The sequence below is a fragment of the Gigantopelta aegis genome, chromosome 9 (assembly GCF_016097555.1).
Source record: "Gigantopelta aegis isolate Gae_Host chromosome 9, Gae_host_genome, whole genome shotgun sequence".
NCBI lineage: Eukaryota > Metazoa > Mollusca > Gastropoda > Neomphalida > Peltospiridae > Gigantopelta > Gigantopelta aegis.
In genome coordinates, this window is record NC_054707.1 from 33,171,177 (window position 1) to 33,189,314 (window position 18,138).

General features: G+C 35.4%; 1 protein-coding gene across 5 annotated transcripts in view; it reads left to right on the plus strand.

Annotated features, from left to right (window-relative positions):
• Positions 1 to 18,138, plus strand: part of LOC121380604 (PIN2/TERF1-interacting telomerase inhibitor 1-like) — a 35,758-nt gene extending 17,620 nt beyond the window's left edge. For all 5 annotated transcript variants that reach the window (XM_041509499.1, XM_041509495.1, XM_041509497.1 and 2 more), the window contains 4 exons: positions 7,547 to 7,669; positions 9,049 to 9,208; positions 13,843 to 13,975; positions 15,728 to 18,138. In XM_041509499.1, coding sequence (XP_041365433.1) covers positions 7,573 to 7,669; positions 9,049 to 9,208; positions 13,843 to 13,975; positions 15,728 to 16,948 — 1,611 coding nt within the window. In that variant the 5' untranslated portion in view covers positions 7,547 to 7,572 and the 3' untranslated portion in view covers positions 16,949 to 18,138. The remainder of the gene's footprint in view (positions 1 to 7,546; positions 7,670 to 9,048; positions 9,209 to 13,842; positions 13,976 to 15,727) is intronic.

An 18,138-nucleotide genomic window follows, 5' to 3' on the forward strand; every position in this document is an offset into this window, starting at 1 on the left:
ATCCTAAGTTCAGGACTGCTCCTTAGATCCTAAGTTCAGGACTGATGTGTACTCCTAACAGTATTAGTCCGATGATGATCAGTCAGGATTTCCTCTGGCACTGGTTCATGGTCCTCTGATTCTGTACACTTCACTTTGGCAAACTCAGTATTGTACAGGTATCAGCTTTTCCTGGTGTTTGGTCCAATGTATGGAGCCCAGTTTTGGTAGCCAGGCTTCATTACAAATGGGTTAGGTTTTCCGTGTAGAAACCCTCGGGCGACTATTTCCTAGTTTACATTTTGCCAAAATCCATCCGCATCCACCTCAGGTTCAGGGTCCATCTGGAACTTGAACTTCGTTTACGGAATGTTTAAACACAGCCCTTTTGGTCAGATCGTGGATAAGTATTATCGGATAATGGCAGCATCCAATGCAGAAGAACTTGTAGCCATGCTACACAAGTGCTTCAAACGAGAGATAGGCGTTTTCTATTAGTTGATGCTTCAGTTCTATTCCTAGTCAATATTCTAACATTGAGACTACTCTATTGATTTCTGTGTGATTCTGCAATTATATATAAATATATTAATGATACAAACATACATAGTGTGAGTGTGTGTGTTGGCGAATATATATATTCATGTTACATGTATGTATTATGTGTTTTAGAAGTATACACCAGAACATTAGTATGGTATCAGTATTTTGAATATTTGGTAATAACAATGAACAGATCATTACATACAACTAGGCCAGCCCTGATTTCCAAAAGAACTGAAAAAGAAATCAGGAAGTGGTCGACGTAATTAAATAGGCCGTCTTTGACTTCCTGGTATCTATATGGCATCTTGCAGCTTGGACACTTTCTGTAGAATGTCTCATAAAAGTGTAGTGGGTCACTGTCAAGGGTGCACAATGTAGCTCTACATGTTATAAGTTGAGGGTCTTCCAAAAAGCTACCGCATGATTTGCACTCTTGTTTCAGAAGGCATGAGCTGTTTTTGGCATACATTTCTGTCAAAGGTAGGTAAATGTTCACTGTCTACTGTTTTATTGTCAAGCATATATGTCAGAGTGTCTTCTAACACCTGTCCAGTCGGGGGATATGCGGAGCAATCTGTTAAGTTGTCAACTGGTTCACATTCGAGAATGTCATTCATGGTTGTCGGATCTTGTCCTTGTTGAAACAGCCAACATCTTACCAGTCCTTGATGTTCACAGTGTTTCCTTTTGCATTTACACGTCACTTTCGATGTCGATGTGTCAATTGTCAGTGTCGTCCTCCTTAACTTGCACCACCATCGTGTTGCGTCAGTGTAAACACTATAAAAATTAAATCTATCGCTGCAGTGAAGTCGATGGGGAAGTTTGACAAGAATATTTTGATTTGTGGCTGAATCCAAAAGAGTGACACAGCTGTTTCGATGGGCGTCCGTCAGAAATCCTTCAGAAACCATATCATTCAGTTTCTCATTCGAAATATTACATAAAAGTCCCTAATGTTGAGAACTCGGTTCATTTTATGTTGTCGCATAGATACCCAGTATTTCCACTGCGCCACTCGATCTGGCAAACATCCCTGCAGTCTGCAACTTCGCACTCCACATGGGTTTTAGTTCCCATCATTTTCTTTATGATATGTTCTGGACCACGTAGTGTTCTTGAAACAGCATACACCCCTCTCTTGGTGTCCACAAAGACGGCATGTTGATGTCGCTGTTTTTTTGGTTAGTGGCTCTAAGGAATACATAGGTTGGTGAATACGATACATATAACGAATATGAAGTGATGCATATGAATATTTAATTGAACAAAGGTGATAAAACAATTCTAACAAATAAAATAATGAAAAATGGATACTTGGTAACATTGTCTATATATATAATTAGAGTGGGTCTGTTTACATTTAATTAGCAACCAAGATGTAATGTAGAAAAGTTTCATCATATAAATATAAAAGCAAATATAATAAATAATAAGAAATATTACCTGCTTTGCAGCCACGACAAACTTCAAGTGTGAAAACGTCTTCAACTTTCTGATTTTCTTGAATAATAGAAATACAGGTATGCATCATATTTACCGTATTTAAAAACTCGAATAGTAGTACTTACGCCAACCACTTAACCATGAATATGTACACGCAATTATATTGTGATGTGTTGACAGCATACTGAGCACATGTAACATATAAAATGGCTTTAAACAAGACTTCTTTGCCGTCAAAACAAAGTACTAATTTGAAAGAATCGCTGACTTCTGAATCAAAGATTGCTGTAGTTAATCCGTTAATGAATTTTGCGAAGGTGTAAAATTTATGTGGCATCATGTGACAACATGTTTGATTATGACCATTTAGTGTTATGTAACCATCACAAAATAATGAAACTGAAGTAAATGAAAGAATAACAAAGCCTTGGCTTGGCACTACCTTTTAAACGTTTAATAAGTAATTATCACCCAAATTATTCTACAAGATAGTTATTGGTTCCTCGTTTCTTTGAGTTGCACCATTCATGAAAAGTTTGGTCAGTGCTTCAGTTGCTTTGTCTAAAGGTCCATTCCCCTAAGGATACAGAGTTTGAATCTGTAATCCAATGACAACAGGAAGTACCATGACAGTCCAAATACATGTAGATGAATATGCACTTAGCCAAATATTCACTGCCATAAATTGCAATTGACAGTGCATTGAACAAGCAGTTTCTGTTCCTTGTTGTCAATGATGGAACACCTTACGAGTTAAAGTTGCATTTATTCTTGTGCATTTTTGTCGATCTTGACAAACTCGACGGGATGGTAGAATTGACATAGTACTCAAAAGGACCAATGTATTGCATCTCTCATTTTGCAGTGAATGCTAGCGTTTCAACCCCCTGGTTGGATGACTGCTTTAACACTGATCTGATAATATGCTGAGTTAGCATCCAGTTTGGAAAACCAGATATTTCCAGACAGGGTATCTAAGCATTCGTCAATCAGTGGCAACGGGTACACATTTTTGACAGTGACCTCATTTAACTTTTTATAATCAATGCACCACTGCACCCCTTCATCCTGTTTCCAGATCAATACGGGAGCAAAAGCCTGCTCAGACGCAGATGGCTGAATTATTCCTGCATCTAACATCTGCAAATGAGCTTCTTCCTCATTTACAAAACACTGGGGTGTCCGCCTCATTCTTTCCTTGATAGGCCGGGCACTACCGGTATCTATCTCGTTGTGTTAAAGGAGTCAAAGTCAAAAGTCATTCTGTGCAAACACATCCTGGTACTCAACCAGTAAAATGGCCAAATTGTCTGCCTGCTCAGAGTTTGAACTCCTTACAGGAGTTGTCGTACATTTCCTTCATAAATCCTGGTACAACTCCTTTTTCCTTTGTCTCAGCCATTGTACCATAGCAGATGGTGGCAATTTTTTATTTATTTTTTCAGGTGCTGCTTCCATAGCATGGCCCACAACCTGCTTTGCCTGTAGTGTACTGACCTATCCCCTAGATTCACCAGACATACCCTAGCCTTGTCACCTGCTGCATGGAACGTGTGTTACATCATTGCTAATGTTGACACATTCCATGTTCGGCTCCACCACAAATACGGGCATACTTCGGCTTACGCTACATTCGGATTGTTACTAGGAAATAAAACTTACGAATACAATTTTGATTTGTGTTTATTTGTTGCCTCTAGAGAAAAATAAATTCTACAAGAAACTGAAGAAAGTAATATGAAATTGCTGACTATGCATTTATTGCAGCATTTGTTGAAGAATTTAAGAATATTGTTTGTTACACAAACGTGAGGCTCATTCAGGTATGTTGTTGAACTAAGGCGAGCTACTTAATGGTTTTTTAGCTCCATCACCAGTGTGCAATAGTACATACTGGCAAAAGAATCAGGTTGTAAACCTCACCTCGAAAACAAGCATGCAATCATTTTCATGTTATCATTTAATAAATACTTCTCATATTTGAAATGCCCATACAAAAGGTGACAGTATCCATATTTACTGAAACCTCAACTATTAATTCTCATTGAAAAATTAATATAATATTGTACTAGTTACCAAACGATTGCTTCAACCACTTTAAAAACATTATATTCAACATTATCACACTCACAGTAATGCAAAGCTTATTTTGTAGCCAGGTATCAGCCTCCACACACTTCAGGTTTGCCTGTGTAAAACTGTTGTTGCCAATGAACATATATGATGTTTTACTATGTGAGAATTGAGTATTTGTGGCCTATCAGTTATGTTTGGGCATTTCGGACTTGAAGAGACACGAGTAAGTGATGTTCTAGGGTAGCTCGATGTTACGGTCTTTCAAGAAATTGACTGTTTGGAAGCTATCTTTTGATTCATCACCACATGTTGTATGGGTACTTGTAAGCTGTCTATTGATTCATCACCACATGTTGTATGAGTACTTGGAAGCTATCTTTTGATTCATCACCACATCATGTATGGGTACTTGTAAGCTGTCTATTGATGCTTCGCTGGTCATATGTTATATGGGTATTTGGAAGCTATCTTTTGATGCATCACCACATGTTGTATGGGTACTTGTAAGCTGTCTTTTAATACATCACCATGTGTGTTGTATGGGTACTTGGAAGCTATCTGTTGATTCATCACCACATGTTGTATGGGTACTTGTAAGCTGTCTATTGATTCATCACCACATGTTGTATGGGTACTTGTAAGCTGTCTATTGATGCCTCACTGGTCATATGTTGTATGGGCATTTGGAAGCTATCTTTTGATGCATCACCACGTGTTGTATGGGTACTTGTAAGCTGTCTATTGATTCATCACCACATGTTGTATGGGTACTTGTAAGCTGTCTATTGATGCCTCGCTGGTCATATGTTGTATGGGCATTTGGAAGCTATCTTTTGATGCATCACCACGTGTTGTATGGGTACTTGTAAACTGTCTTTTAATACATCACCATGTGTTGTATGGGTATTTGGAAGCTTTCTTCTAATACATCTCCATGTGTTGTATGGGTACTTGTAAGCTGTCTTTTAATACATCACCATGTGTTGTATGGGTACTTGGAAGCTGTCTTCTAATACATCACCACATGTTGTATGGGTATTTGGAAGCTGTCTTCGAATACATCACCATGTGTTGTATGGGTACTTGGAAGCTGTCTTCTAATACATCACCACATGTTGTATAAGTATTTGGAAGCTGTCTTCTAATACATCACCATGTGTTGTATGGGTACTTGGAAGCTGTCTTCTAATACATCACCACATGTTGTATGGGTATTTGGAAGCTGTCTTCTAATACATCACCATGTGTTGTATGTGTACTTGTAAGCTGTCTTCTAATACATCACCACGTGTTGTATGTGTACTTGTAAGCTGTCTTCTAATACATCACCACGTGATGTATGTGTACTTGTAAGCTGTCTTCAAATACATCACCATGTGTTGTATGTGTACTTGGAAGCTGTCTTCAAATACATCACCACGTGTTGTATGGGTATTTGGAAGCTGTCTTCTAATACATCACCACATGTTGTATGGGTACTTGGAAGCTGTCTTCTAATACATCACCACGTGTTGTATGGGTACTTGGAAGCTGTCTTCTAATACATCACCACGTGTTGTATGGGTACTTGGAAGCTGTCTTCTAATACATCACCACGTGTTGTATGGGTACTTGGAAGCTGTCTTCTAATACATCACCATGTGTTGTATGTGTACTTGTAAGCTGTCTTCTAATGCATCACCATGTGTTGTATGGATATTTGGAAGCTGTCTTCTAATACATCACCACGTGTTGTATGTGTACTTGGAAGCTATCTTTTTATTTTTCACCATATGTTGTATGGTATTTGGAAGCTGTCTTCTAATACATCACAATATGTTGTATGTGTACTTGTAAGCTGTCTTCTAATACATCACCATGTGTTGTATGGATATTTGGAAGCTGTCTTCTAATACATCACAATATGTTGTATGTGTACTTGTAAGCTGTCTTCTAATACATCACCATGTGTTGTATGGATATTTGAAAGCTGTCTTCTAATACATCACAATATGTTGTATGTGTACTTGTAAGCTGTCTTCTAATACATCACCATGTGTTGTATGGATATTTGGAAGCTGTCTTCTAATACATCACTATATGTTGTATGGTATTTGGAAGCCATCTTCTAATACATCACCATGTGTTGTATGGATATTTGGAAGCTGTCTTCTAATACATCACTATATGTTGTATGGTATTTGGAAGCCATCTTCTAATACATCACCATGTGTTGTATGGGTATTTGGAAGTATCTTTTTATTTTTCACCATATGTTGTATGGTATTTGGAAGCTGTCTTTTGATGCATCACTATATGTTGTATGGTATTTGGAAGCTGTCTTCCAATACATCACCATGTGCTGTATGGGTATTTGGAAGCCGTCTTCCAATACATCACCATGTGCTGTATGGGTATTTGGAAGCTGTCTTCCAATACATCACCATGTGCTGTATGGGTATTTGGAAGCCGTCTTCCAATACATCACCATGTGCTGTATGGGTATTTGGAAGCCGTCTTCCAATACATCACCATGTGCTGTATGGGTATTTGGAAGCCGTCTTCCAATACATCACCATGTGCTGTATGGGTATTTGGAAGCTGTCTTCTAATACATCACCATGTGTTGTATCGGTATTTGGAAGCTCTTGATGAGTTGTGTACAGTGAAACTCCCTCTATTACAAACTGATTTCAATAGTATATGATGTAACTTGTTGATATCTCTAGCAAATTTTATAATGCATTTTTGTGCTAGAAATTGGAATTCCAGTTCTCAGTAAAACTTTTTTTTATCATAACCAACACTTAAAGTGAGGTTTGGAATCTGTTAGTGTTACTATGGATACAGAAGTGCTAGTCCAGTCGCGAGTAGACATTCTATTGGACAAGTTAAAAAATATAACCACCAGTGATGGTTGACCTTTTGTCATCTAGCTTTATTTTCAGAGTAGTTCTTTCCCTTTATTCTGTTAAGTATTACTCTTTAATTTACACATTTTAAATTAATTGAAACAAACAGAGAGAGACTTGACATGTTCTGATTTCACTGGATGATAATTTCAAGCGAAGTTTGTATTATAGAGCTATGTATTGGGCCATGCTGTAAACATGCTGTAAACTATTAGAACTTCTGAAGGACTAGTACATTTTGGCAAACTAGCAAGATATTTTCCATTTCTAAACCCCTGTTTTCTACTGATAAATGTAATTCTATTTGACATGCTCAGGGTTTCTGCCAGAGGATAAAATGGGTATGGTGCCACACCCAAATCTGCATATTTTATTATTTTACGTTGACCTTTTTGACAAAATTAATTACTCTTATCATTACTATATGATTTTCTTAACCCTAACCCTAAACCTAACCCATTTTGTTTTGGGGGGAGGACCCCATACCCACTGTCGACTGGTTGCATTCAGCAGACACATTGTAAATATTCATTTTCATACCGCCATACCCAAAAATTTATTTCTGGCAGGAACACTGATCTTTTTTTTTTTTTTTTTTTTTTTTTTAGATGATTCTAAATTCGGTCAGAAGTTGATGGAACGCATGGGCTGGTCCAAAGGAAAAGGTCTTGGAGCCAATGAAGATGGGAGACAGGAAAGTGTAAAAGTTAAATTCAAGAACGATAATACGGGTATGTATATTTATGGGACAAAATGAGAAGACTATTTACATCCATATATGTGGTTAGAAAGTCTAAACAGTAAAATGTGTTTGGAAGATGTCCTTTACATGTCTGCAGTGTTTTAGCAAGGACCTGTATAGCACCCTCCATATTAAATTTAACATTCAAAACCATAAACATATTTTAATGTCCAAAAAGAAATCATAGGACTATTACCAGCCATGATGGTGTCGTGGTTAAGCCATCGGACATAAGGCTAGTAGGTATTGGGTTCGCAGCCCGGTACTGGCTCCCAGCCAGAGCGACAGTGTAAGAAGTAAATATATAAATATGTTTTACTGGAAAAGACCGTCGGCCTGTAAATATATAAATATGTTTTACTGGAAAAAACCGTCGGCCTGTAAATATATAAATATGTTTTACTGGAAAAGTCCGTCGGCCTATTAAGTTATCTTGTTATTAAGTGTTAAAAATATTAAAGAATTAAATCAACTTAGTAAATATATATTTGAATTTTACAAAATACGAGCCACTGTATGTATACAATGTAGTATGATTAATCAGATTGATTAACTTAAATGTATATGTGTGTATATATGCATATATATGTATGTGTATTTATATGTGTATTTTTATATTGTATTCGCCAGCACTAAACTATATTGTGCAGTCGTTATACGTAAGGTATGTGTTTATTTTGTACCGATGAGCTGTAAAGCTCTAGGTAAATATATCATTGAATTTAATTGAGTTTTAATGGGTAGGTTTAAGGCCACTACACACTCTTCTCTCTCACTAACAACTAACAACTGACCCAATGTCCTGGACAAACAGCCCAGATACGTGAGGACAGGACAACGTGCTTGAACCTTTATTAATAAGTTGACAATAGAAGAATAGAAGAGAACTATTCTATATATTATATACATGATGCAGGGCTCACACTGGAAATAATTTTGTTTTAGCCAGTTTCACATATTTAGAGTATTTCCTTGAATCTGATTAAAAAATGGCTAATCTGGAGAAAATTGTATTAGCCAAATACTAGATGTTGTAGCCACTTTGTATTAAAATTAGCAATTGGCTAACTTGGCAATGGACAGGGTGAGCCCTGGACATGAGGAATATTGTCAGTAAACATATACAGTCAAACCTGTCTTAAGCGATCACACAAGGGAGTACAGAAAAGTGACTGTTTAAGACAGGTGACCACTGATTACAGGTGGCCGCTAAGACAGGTTTGACTTTATTTGTTTACTAATCTTGAATATTTGTACTTTTGGTTGGTCAGTAATCGTGAGTGTAAACAAAATAACAATGGAGTTTTATAATAAAAATACATGACAGAGTTATCTGCTTTGCTTACTAATATTTGTTTGGACATACAGGTGTGGGCTGCACCAAAAGCTATTCTGACAGCTGGATTGCTCATCAAGATGACTTCAACAGTCTCTTAGCCAACCTAAACAGTGATGTGGTTAACAAGGAAGAAACCACCAAGGTGACATCGTTAGAAGAAAAGAGTAAATCGTCGAGGAGGAGAGTGCAGTACGTAATTAAATTACTTCAGTGGTGGGGGAACATTACCCTTTGATTGCAGGTCTGAGTGATTCTCAATCTTTGAGACCAAAATTAATCAATAGTTGCGCACATACGGAAAAACAGTAAGGTTAACAAGTGTAACCAGAAAGAAATAAAGCAAATATTATTTACTTAACTCGTTGGTTCAGTGCTATATATAACTGTCATGTACCGGTACTAGTAACTATGAAGAACAACACTACCCAAGATTTAAAGGGATAGTAAACTCAAATATGAGCCTTATGTGTTGGAAAGATGCATACCCGGACCATCAACACATACTGACATTTTAAGAAATGAAAAACGTGTAATTTTAGAGTTAATAAAAAAAAAAAACGTGATTATTCCTGCTAACTGGGGGCAGCCATTTTGTTTCGTTTTCATGGCATCCGGAATTCTAGCTTGGGGTGAAATTACCAACTCCTGTATGCACAGTGTAAACAAACAGTTATTTATGACAAGGCACTTTGCTTTCATCAACCTGACTTGTAAAACAACATAAATGACTTGATAGTATAATAAACTATTGAACTAAATATATTTCAATTTGATACAATAGAACGAAATGGATTTTTCTCTTTAAAAAATCTAAAGAAAAAAATGCATATTATTAGGCCTATTAGTTGGAGCAAAAACAACCACTCACAATACCCAAGTGATAATTTTCTTTTCTTTGGGACTACATAATTGGTTGGTTTTGTGATTTGAGATGGGAAAATCTACTTAATCAAGGGTTTTACAGAATTATTTGCAGTAGGACGGCTGATGTCCATTACCATTTTAGGGATGACAGACTAGCCCACAATACCCTGTGATCTTAATAAAACCGGCCTGTATTTTTTTTGTGTCTAGACATATGGTTACCAAGTATTCAAATATACACCTGCCAATCAGGAACCACAGATACAGTTCACGGAAAGAAAAGACCAATTAACTAAGAAAACACATCATTTCAGTCTGTGGGTTAATGTATGGACAAAATATGATAGTTATTTGGATAGTGACAATTGTGGTTTATTTTGTACTGAAAAATATATACTTATTGCTGGCTTACTGGGATGGATATTATTACAGAACATTGCGATGCATCTGCAGAAATCAGGTACGTTTATTTCTTCAGTTCTAACACTGATTCTTGATGTGACACGTTAAGTAACCATTGGCTCACCAGAGGGTGTATTTACTGCGATGGTACAAAATGGCTGCGCCCGTTATATATAACAGCCGTCACATTTAACCGTTTTATAAATTAAATATAAGATTATACTTGTTGATATTGAGCAATAATGTGCACTGTATATTGCTGAATATGCATACCAGTCCAATAAACACAAAACACACCACACCCTTTCAAACCACCTTTCAACCAAGTATTCAATACATTCCATACAACCGAACACACACATGACATAATCACAATCATAATAAACAATATTATGTCGTCAGATAATATTGAATGAAATGTTCATCCATTCACGAGAACCCCCAGTCCATAAAATAATTCGCCACATCTTCACCATCCAAAGAATAACCACACCTCCACAGCTCAGAAAGGAATTAATTAAGTTTTGTTATCGTATGTCCACTATCACTACCCGCTTATTAAAAATTCTCCATGTTCCCAGTCTATCACTACATTATAAAAAATAAAACTAATGTTCTCAGTCCACTGAGCAACAACAGTTCTCTCGTTTTACACACCATGTGTAATGTATTTGTTACACTTCTCTGGCCGTTAAAGCCGCACACCCTAGTTCCATCCAGCGAAAATAAATTATAATTTGGTTAATCTACAAACCTGTAACACACTTAGATAACGTTTTTATCAAATGGAGTGAAAAAGCAGGTTTTATATCTATAAATACTATAGGAATCCCCATGTCCCAATTGCTTGAAATAATTTTGAAAGTTAGTATTCTGATGTCACCGGTAGATGTCGCTCGAAGCACAACAATGCCTACAATGCCTACGTCACGACAAATTTCACAGACTTGGGGTGCGTTTGTTTCACCTCTCCTGGACATGTTCCAACTGTTCTGTCCTGGTTGTATCCCCTCTCCAGATATGTAAGACTTAGCAAAATTATTGGTTTTAAGGGTTTGTGGGTTTGTAACGTTTTGTATTGAGACACTTACTTGTCTGAACTTTATTGTTACTGAAAATGTTCACGAACTGTGAAGAAAAATCTCACAAATGAACAACAACAAATCGAATATTGATTGCGCGAACTGTGCACGAGAAAACAAACCGCACCAAAATGATAACGGTCACGTGATATACCAACGTCTGTGACATTGAAATGGAAATATCCCCTCTAAAAATAGATTGGACCTCGCTTGCTTAACATGTTTTTTTCGACAACACGTCTTGTGAAAAAATGCAAAAAATGCATTTCGTGGTTTTACAAACATCAGGATTACCAAAAAGCACTTCAGATAAATGGAAATGTGTATTCTAAATAATAAAATGTAAGTAAAGTGCAATTTTATTTGTGAAAAATGGGGTTTAATAGTGAAAAACAACGCCGTAATGGTTAACAAATAAACGTAACTAGGGTGTGTCCCTTTAAGCACTTCACCATCGAACTACCAAGTTCACCGTAGTTCTTCTCCACTAAGAATTCCACCATCCAGCTCCACCAAGAATCCACCTGATGACTGTAACTCTTACATAACTAAGAGCCTGTGATGTGACGTCATGTGATAAGTTCATCTGTTCATGTGATGCATCTCGCCAGAAACATCACTACATCATAGATCCACCATTTCGTGTGGAGTACAAAAAACTAAAATAAAAGATTTCTATGATCACCACTTTGTACTACATGCATCTTTACCATAATATATTTCGGTAGGACTTTCCTTTGGCACTGTCAGTTATAAAGAACATTATAAATACTTATCACAAATAGTTAGGATTAGTGACAGTGCCAAAGGAAAGTCCTTCCTATGTTTCACATACCACTTTATACACTCTTACATGTAGACTGGTTCAATTAGAATACCTTCCATAATACATTCCTTTCTTCTAAGTGAAAAATTCCTATCGCACACTATGTACAAAATACATAACCTACAACCAACTGCTAATCATCATATGACTTCATACATGTTACATTATATTTAACATTCAATGTTAATATTTCAAACCTAAAATACAATAAATGGTTGTACTCACGCTCTTATACCAGCTTAAATTCACTTCCAAAATATCAGTTTTAAGTAAGCATAGTGCCACCAAATGTGATATCAAGAGTGACCACCAATACATCCAAACACCCTGCTTTTACTCAACAAAACCACTCATACCCAAGCTTAATATGCATACACCACACACCAGTGCATGCTACATCTCTTTTGTTACATAAAACTTTTCTTAATTGTGATCCAAGCTATCTCGTGCTACACTTTCCAATAATATACCACATAAAAGTATACAATGATCATGTAGCTCAATAAAACACTTATAAAATACTAAACATTACAAAATACCACATTTGACATTATTTGTTATTAATATTTACTAACCGCATTCATTTGCCAAAGGGATTTTTAAATAGACCGTGATCTCTATTTTTGTGCTGGGGTATCGTTAAACATCCATTTATTCATTCATTCCATTCAGTGATTATCGTCCTTTGCCCTGTTTCGGTGGTTGCGTCATACAGAACGTACATTTGAATATTTTTAACAAATGTCGGTCATATTCAAAGAAATGTTAATAAAGTTAAAACGAACAAAGAAAGCAAGATTAAAAGTTAGCCACTCAAAAACACGGCACATTTCTTAATACCTTTTTTCTATGATTTTTAAAGCCTGTAATTTGAAAGGAAACTTACTTTTAAAAACTATTTCTGTCTGTTCTCAGCTGTACTGGTATCTGGTTATTGAAGTCACATGATTGTGACAGCGTCTGCTGATAAAACTCTCTTTACAGATACTTGACAAAAATATATGGTCCTTATATGTTTTAACATAAATATCTTTCTGGATATCTGTTTATATATTTATTAAATCTCAGAATGCAGCTTATATTTTTTAACCAAACAATTTTTCTGTTATAGCCATTTATTTGCTCAACTTATTACATGATTGCAAGACATTATAATTGTTATATTCGTCTTCCTAAAATGTTGTCTCTTAACATTGGTTCTCGAAGGCTTCATTATGTAATTTGCTTTAAAATATTAAAAACATTTTTTATAAATTATTGTAAGTGCATGTTTTGTTGAACAATATACATGTTTTGATAAAACACTGACAAATTTTTGTGTTGAAAAGTTTTTGCTGTAAGCTATACCACTAAACGTATTACCCACCGAAACAGGTTACATAGTTAACAGTATTTACTGCTGATGTTTGCTACATTTTTTGACACACGTGCAGTAAACTTAGCTACTTAGCGGCCAGTTTAGTGCTCATGTTAAGTGTAGAAATACTAATAAAAAGGTAAGTATTTGAATAACAACTGTCTGTTTATAAATATTGATATGCTTTAGAACCGAATTCTTATGTTCACCGAAACTGGTCCACCCATGAGTTGTTTTCATGGTTGTATGTTATTAACATTGATTTGTTTTTCATTCATTCGTGTCTTTACAGCTATCAAAAGTTTACTAAAGGCAAAGATCTGTCAACACGATCAGTACAGGATTTAAACTGCATCTTCGGAATAAAAGAGTCCAAGTTAAAGAAAGAGTGCAAGTTAAAGAAAGAGTGCAAGTTATCACCAGAGGTAATGTATTGTCACTTCATTGGCTGCACACTTAGAATAGATTTCAACCATATAGCACCGGAACTGTATTTTATTATTATTTTGAAAGCTTTATTAATAAATAGTAGATATGTAAATTCATATTACATTGATATTATTAGTCCCCTACCGGTCCAACCAGAGGGGTTTATAGGTTTCATCTCCGTCCTGTCTGTCGTCCGTCCGTCCGTCCGTCCGTCCGTCTGTCTCACATATAGTTTTTCGGATGTGTTTTTTTAAAGAATGCGTTGAGATATTAAGCTGAAATTTTGTGCATACATTTATCATGTACTGTTACAGATCAAGTTTAACTTTGATGGTGATTTACCCATTCTGTGACAAGAGTTATGGCCCTTGAACTTAGGAGATACGAAAGATTGTTGGGGACCGGTGGGGGACATGTATTGCTTTAGCAGAACTCTAATAATGCTTGTTTACACTACTAGCACTTTTATTACTGAAAAATTGGAAACAAAAAGTGTTTTGGATTTACCTTTTTATACTGTTCCATAAGAATGAATGAATGGAAGAATTAATGAATGAATGAATGAATGGAAGAATGAATGGAAGAATGAATGAATGGAATGAATGGAATGAATGGAATGAATGAATGAATGAATGAATGAATGAATATTTGTTTAATGAGACCCCAGCACAAAAATACAGCTATTGGGTGTCACAAATGGTAAAAGAGTATTATTTATAGTGGATTTTGCAGTGATGAATTATGATTCAAAGTTAATCATTTATGCACCACCTGTGTCATAACTGATTATGAAATCCATAAATGATTGTCTTGAAAAAATAATTATTCCTACAGTTTACTTGATTAATTTGATACTGGAGATAGGGTTTGTTTTCAGAGGTGTTAAAGGTAAAAATTAGCGAAATTTATAAAGCCTATCCTGGTGAACAGGACATTCAAGTTGATTTAGTTTTGTTTAACAATACCACTAGAGCACATTAATTAATTAGTCATTGGCTATTGGATGTCAGACATTTGGTAATTCTGACACGTAGTTTTCAAAGGAAATCACGACAATATTGCATAGTTCTAATGATTAAATCACGACAATATTGCATAGTTCTAATGATTAAATCACGACAATATTGTATAGTTCTAATGATTAAATCACGACAATATTGCATAGTTCTAATGATTAAATCACGACAATATTGCATAGTTCTAATGATTAAATCACGACAATATTGCATAGTTCTAATGATTCCTTCCTAACATTATTCTGATTGTTTATTAGTTGATATGAATTGATTGAAACCAATGCTTGATAATGAAATTCCAAACAGTTTCTAACACTACTCATGTTTAAAGTTAACTATCAAGTATTATTAAACATCCGTTACAGGTATTTTGAAGGATTTAAAAAATCATTTTTAATGCAGTTTTGTCTCCCTTTTACTCATTAGTCACATAACTTAGAAAGTAATCATTTTAAATCGGAAATGTTAGTGATTGGTAAGTGAATATTCTTACCTTGTTAATTGCAGTGCATTTGTCTTAAGAATCCCATATATTAATTACTGTTTATTAACATGTATTTTCTAACTTTTTATCTTTATTTTTATCATATATTTACTTTATATTATTCATATATTTACCTTTGTTTGACACCCAGTAGCCAAGGTATTTTTCATGTTGGGTGTTGTTAAACCATCAATTCAGTTCCCTTCAATTCTTATTAACCTATAATTATTCTTTAAATTATTTTGTAGGAGGAGGACGAAGACACCATTGAAAAGGCAGATACAGTTGAAAATACTGGCCTTGTCACCATCACCAGTACTTCCAGCATCCAGGAGTACTTTGCTGAAAAGATGGCCGCAAGGTTAAGAAATAGTCCACAAGCAAACCGTCCTGATGAATCTATACGGGCAAGGAAAGACGAGGAAGCCAGCAGCACCATAAAACCAGTTGCTGATTCTATCAATACTTGTGGAAATGTTGAAAATATTGACCAGGTGAATACTCCGACAAGATCAAAACAGAAAAAAAAGAAATCTAAAAAATGCAGGTCCGACAAAGGCAATGACATGGTTGATGAGAATGTATCATGTGAGACCGGTTCTGCAGTGAAGCCAGTCGACTTTGAGATATCCGATGATGTCATCACAAACAGTAAACCTAAAAAGAAGAAAAGGAAAAAGGAGAAAGAAGATGGTAACGAGGAATCAACAAAATGTCCACATGAAGAAGTGTCTCAAGAAAGATTATTAAACTACAAGAAAAAGAAAAGTAAATCATGTTCTAGTGACACAAATGCATTAACTTGTGAGACAGTTTTAGAAAATAATGTAAATATTGCATCCACAGTTTCTGATTGTACAACAAAGCTGAAGAAAAAGAACAAGAAAAAACGTAAAGATAAAAAAAACAGTGATGCTGTAACAAAGGAAGAAATGGACGATAATGATGAAAGCTGTTTGCATGATAAATCTGACAACCAGGATTTGAAAAAGGATTGTGGCAGCAAAGTCGTGGATCCACCTGAAGACATTCAGTCGACTAACAAGAAACAGGTTCGTTTCAGCATAACTGAGGATCAATGTGAAGATTCAGAGACCTTAAAGAAGATTTCCCGAAAAAGGAAGACCAAGAGTGTTACAGTGGAAACCAGTGATACCCAGCCACTTAGTGATTCTGATGTCACTCCTTTAAAAAAGACCAAGACAGAACATCTAAATCGTGTCTCTGTTGTCGATTCTAATAATATGCTTTCTGAAAAGAGAGAAAGTCCAGAATTAGAGAAATCTAATGAAACTGTAAATGATAAAAAGACTAAGAATGTAAGAAAGAACAAGAAAAGAAAGAATAGTAAAGTTAAGACTGGTGTGCTTTCTGCTGTGAAGGAAGTTGCTAAAAAGTTTAAAGGTTCAAGTTTAAACCAAATTCCTGGCTATGGCTCCCCGGTTCTAGTTTTATCAAAGAAGAAGTAAGGGTCTTTATATATAGGTTATATAATTATGTCACAATAACCAAATTTGTGTTTAGACACTACTAAATTTATATTACCATTAATAAAAGCATAGTTTAGACGATTTTTGGGGAGGAGAAAACATCAAAGAAATGTTTTATAAGAAGTTAAATAATTACCATTGGTTGAGGGCTTTAATTTCAGGTGTTTACAAAACAAAACTGTTAACCTTTGTCAGGGTATATGTCTAGTCTAGGGTTTATATTTCTAAAATTCATCATGAGAATATTTTAATATTTAAAATATTAACATGAACTTTAATTATCTGTATTTTAACAAATACAGATGGACATGTAGACTGATATTTTCCAGATTAAAAAAACCCAAACATTTTCTTTGTAGCAAAATGTGAGTAAATGGCAAATGTTTTTGGACATGCATATATTGGATAGAGCTGACAGCTGACAAACTATTTGTTATTTGTGCATTAAAGGCTACAAGTTTTGTGGAGTGAAAACTAACTGAAGTGCAATATTATTATTAATTAATGTTTCTCTTAGTTATTACATTAGTTGAAAGAAATAAGGGAACACATGGAATTGCAGACCAAATTTAACTTACTACCAACATAGTAATGCCTGTATTTAATACAAAGTTGTGATGTGAGATGAATCATGCAGGGGTAGAAATTTTGAAATATCTCCTCTTGTCTGGGAGACTAGTAGCCTAGAACCGTTGCTAGTCCCTAGTGCTCCTTATACTGGGACATCCTGAGAAGATGAAATCTACCGTACATTGTATATGGGTTGTAGAAAACTCTTAAGGAAGGTCCATCACCTCTGTAGCATAGTGCATCATGGTGAATAGCTTAACAGTCAGCATCTTAAATTTGGGTCACATCTGCTGAGAATTACCGGCCCGGAGGACCAGCATAATTTAAATTGTACTCATCTCCAGTTATTTCTATTCATCTGGGGTGAGGGTGCTAGCATTCGTTTCTATCCCAGTAGTATGGACTGCCAGAAACACTATCAACTTCTGACATTCTTTCCATCATAAGTATGTGATTGATCACTTGTGCAAACGCTATTAAAAATTAATAAATTTAATATATGTTTAACTATTACAAATGTAATTTGTATTATATAGTAATTTTAACAATTTTTAGAACACCTGTACTCAGTGATTTTGAATATTTTTTAGAATCGTAAT